This window comes from Etheostoma spectabile, chromosome 14, assembly GCF_008692095.1.
Source record: "Etheostoma spectabile isolate EspeVRDwgs_2016 chromosome 14, UIUC_Espe_1.0, whole genome shotgun sequence".
Classification (NCBI taxonomy): Eukaryota; Metazoa; Chordata; class Actinopteri; order Perciformes; family Percidae; genus Etheostoma; species Etheostoma spectabile.
In genome coordinates, this window is record NC_045746.1 from 23,100,693 (window position 1) to 23,104,915 (window position 4,223).

At 43.1% G+C, this 4,223-nt stretch overlaps 1 protein-coding gene across 5 annotated transcripts in view; it reads left to right on the top strand.

Moving 5' to 3' along the window:
• The window catches only part of smad10a (SMAD family member 10a), a 39,038-nt gene that overhangs the window by 16,725 nt on the left and 18,090 nt on the right, over positions 1 to 4,223 (top strand). For 3 of the 5 annotated variants that reach the window (XM_032536289.1, XM_032536292.1, XM_032536291.1), the window contains exon 3: positions 3,772 to 4,015. In XM_032536289.1, the coding sequence (XP_032392180.1) occupies positions 3,772 to 4,015 (244 nt within the window). The remainder of the gene's footprint in view (positions 1 to 3,771; positions 4,016 to 4,223) is intronic. The other 2 variants (XM_032536290.1, XM_032536293.1) reach the window with 1 other exon arrangement.

Below are 4,223 nucleotides of genomic sequence, written 5' to 3' on the forward strand. Positions count from 1 at the left end.
AACACAAAGACTAAATACAGAGGGTAACGAGGTATCAAGAGGCAGGTGACACAAGGGCCGGGAAACAGGTGAAAGACACAATCACAAGGCGGGAAAACTAAGGCAGGAAGTAAGACTAAACACGACGACACAGAAAACAAGACTATCACAATAAAACAGGAAACAAAACACAAGACAAGACCAAAAATAACATAATTACAAGACAAGACAGAAAACCAAGCTCAGAAATTAAGACAGGAAAACAGACTACCACAATAAGACAAGACAAAACACCCAAGCCATAACACAGGGTGCTTCTCATTTGATCAATCCAATACACATAGGGCTGTCAAAATTGGCCATAACTGACATTTGAATATTCTTTCTTGTCTTTTAAAAGATCTACATATCTACACATTACAAAATAAACTAATAGAATAATGTGCTATACCGTAAAGCTTTATAAAAAGACAGTAGACCTCTTCTCCTCCCTGCTTCTGCACCATTATTCAAATTTAACAACTTAATCTTTCATTCACACACTTTAGTCTAGGCACATCGCCAGTTGAGTGACAACTTTTTCCGGATTATTTTTTCTAAGCAGTGTAGCACAACCTAAGTCAACCTAAATTTCTTTCATACAGTAATGTTGTCAGTTTTGATTTGCTAACAACATTTGTGTAAGGCTAGATAACTATATTCAGACTGGGGACATTCCTGCCTTGCAAATGCCTGGGACACCCGCTAGTCCTGATCCACAAATGCATATAGTGGAAATCTTCCCGATATATATTTTCCATCACCAGAAAATTAGATTTAAATTTAGAGAAGGCTGTTTAGAATCTATCCCTGATACTAGAGTATCTAGGGCACAGTGCAATTTGGCCAGAGCGGATAATATGTGTTCATTAAAGGTGCAATATGTAATACTGACAGTTAGTGTTTAAAATAGTTAATTCAAAATACTGGAGAGAGTCGTCTCCCCCGCTCCCTTCTCCCCAGACTCAAATTTCACGGAGGTTGCCAGGCTGAGACCGCAGCATCCATGGTCTCTTTGCCAGACCCTCCTCCAAAGTGCACTGAAGGAGCATCCACAACAATGTTGCTATAGGCTTGTCTCACATAGCCAGACATTACTCTACAGCACAGTGGAGGAGCTAACGTTAGATGCTGGCTATGTTGACAGTCATAAAAGCCTGTACTCACGTGGAGCTCTGTAGCCAACTAACTGACAGACGTTTTCGGTTTAGAATTACGATAATAACCGCAAAAAACACAACAATCTCGCCATCCTCTCCACCTGACGGACAGACACACTTTCTAGGTTTAGGATTACAGTAGGAACGGCTGAAATAACACTACTTTGCCGTCTTGTCCACCCAACTGAACACACTTTATTGGCTGAGAATTACAACAATAATCGCTAAACACACTGCTAACTTATGGTCCTCTCTTCCCAAATTACACCCCCCCCGGGTGAACAGGCTACACGTTGTAAACAGTCGTGAACCGCTTGCCTGGTCTTCCAGTAACATTAGCAGAGCTAGCATGGCGGCGTTAGTCAGGACCAGTCAGGATCCCTTTACTGGCTGTTTCTCAATTTGTTTTGTGAGTAACCAACTAGGGTAGCTATATTATTCAATGTGAGTCATCACACATGTTGAAATGACATAAAATGGCCGTACCTAGTAGCCGTGATAAATTAACCTGAAGCTAATGCTTACCTGTTCAGGAGGAATTTAGCCAACTTGGCGTTCATTTGGGCTCTAAGCTGTCTCCATCTTTCAAATACATCGCCAGTATTTACCTGGGGTTTTTAACTTATCTGGTCATGCAACTGTTAGAAACACGCTCGGCTTTTTTAGGTTTGTAGAATCTATCTCTGTTGATTCCGTTTGTGTGTTTGCTGCTTTCATGGGGTTACTAAACTTATAGCTGTAGTGGACTGGGTTTACGTTTTTACAGGTAAATCTGGCAACCCGGGGCCTGTTGCACGAAAGTAGAATAAAGATATCCAGGATAAGTGAAAAAGCGCAGCTTGACTTAGTGTGACCTGCTCATCCCGGCTTAATCGGTTGCACGTTTGCCGAGCCAGGATGAACAGGTGGAGCTATGTCAAGCCAGGTGTAGATAGCCAGGATAAGTGCACGTTCACGGCTTTCTCAAATAGACCACGGTATCGATCACAGATTTACTGATGCAGAGATGAGAAGACGCATGCGCCAAATGTTTCACCCAATGAGCAGCCTCTTCTAATGGAAAATAACGAGGAGGGGAAGAATATGCAAAAAGGGAAATACGGCTCTTATCAAACGGAGAGAAAAAGCCCGACATAGCGGACCCGACTGAATGTGTGGGGGTTTAAAAATATCTACTTTGCCTCAAAAGTGAGCAGAGGGAACTAATGTTCCTCGGGAAATGGACCCTACGGACTTTAGGCTTAATTTCAAACCCTTATTCACAACGTGAGAACATGTTTTACAACCATGCACAAATCTCTATAATCTATATCTAATTCTTTGTACAATTAATGTTCATACAGAACAATCAGAAAGGGACAACAACTAGAAAAAAAAGTAAATTACTTCAATACACGCTGTGAACATATTATGTAAAACAATATTCATGTTTTTTTATTCTTCTATAAGTGACCGCACCAAAATAAAAAGATTAAGAAGCATTGTGGTGTTCCCGGTGAGATGAATGTAAACTACACTACATACGTGCTGTATATAGACCACGTTATTAGTCCGGTGATGTGAGACTAATTGAGAAGGTTATAAACTAATGTAAGCTATAACAAAAAACAATAGGCCCACTTATTAAGGAGTAACACAAACTACCCTTTATTAGAGAAGGACAAGCAACAAGAAAATGAAATCATGAATGTATAGGTCTCTGACCAGTCTGCCATTATTATCATCTGGAATATCGCTACATTAATATCGTTACACTTAATCTCCGGAGCGTCCTGTAGAAACCTGAAGCTGAGAACACGGACGCTGCTGCGCTGCTCATCTCTACTTTTACAGAGAGAGTGGACACTGACGCGACTCGCAAGTCTGCTGGCAGGCAATAGCCACCGGCCACCGGGCACCAGGCACCGGCCGCAGCCACCGGCCACCGGGCAGCGGCCGCACGCCAGGCAGCCTCGACACACTACCGTCCCACCGGGAAAAGTCCCCCTCCCACAGGTGCCAGTGCAACCATTTCTAACATCTAAACAACTGTGTAGGGTTTAAATCACTCCAAAAACAAAACTGACAAGTAGGCTAATATGTTAATAAAAATAAGCAGAACACGTGCAGAAGACACGCAATACTGTTAAACACGTTTATTTCGGATCAGACAGCAGCTGATTTGACACATGAGACTCCAGGATTAATCTTGACCGGCTGTTACCTGCTCTGGAACAGGCTAGCCGCAAAGAATAAATCTCCATGGTAACTGGCTGGGCTTAATTCAATCGGTTTCGTGCAACTGGGTCCAAGCTAAATTCATCCAGGATAACTTGAATATCCCGGCTTAATCCCTTATCCTAGTTTCGTGCAACAGGCCCCCGGTCTGGCTGTCAAACTGAGGAGTTGATAACAACACACAGGCCAAAACACTAACAGAAATTCCTTTGCAGAATGGAAATTTCAAAAGGTGAAAATAATGGCATTAGCATTGTTGTCAGAAAAGAGTAGTATTTCAACTTAGCATGTTTCCTTAGTATCTGATTGTTACACTCAATATATTACATATTGGACCTTTAAGCATAACAGTCTTTCCTCTTGTGTTTTGTGGCAACAGCATCATGTCAGTGAACCCTCCGAGCAGCAATGACGCCTGCCTCAGCATCGTCCACAGCTTAATGTGCCACCGGCAGGGCGGAGAGAACGAGGGCTTCGCCAAACGGGCCATCGAGAGCCTGGTGAAAAAGCTGAAGGAGAAAAAGGACGAGCTGGACTCGCTCATCACTGCCATCACCACCAATGGTGTCCATCCCAGCAAGTGTGTCACCATCCAGAGGACACTGGACGGACGGCTGCAGGTCAGTGCACCTCTGACATGCAGGTGTCTAACCTTGTAAGCTGGTGCAGAGATCATTCATCCTTCAGCTTAACATCACAAATAATTTAAGAGATTATGAAATAGATCAGGAGGGGGGAAGGTGTAAGGCTAAATCCCATTTCTCTGTCTTACCTCTACCCCTTGCCCCTTACCCCTACCCCTTGGCCCTTGAAACCAAGGGGTAAGGG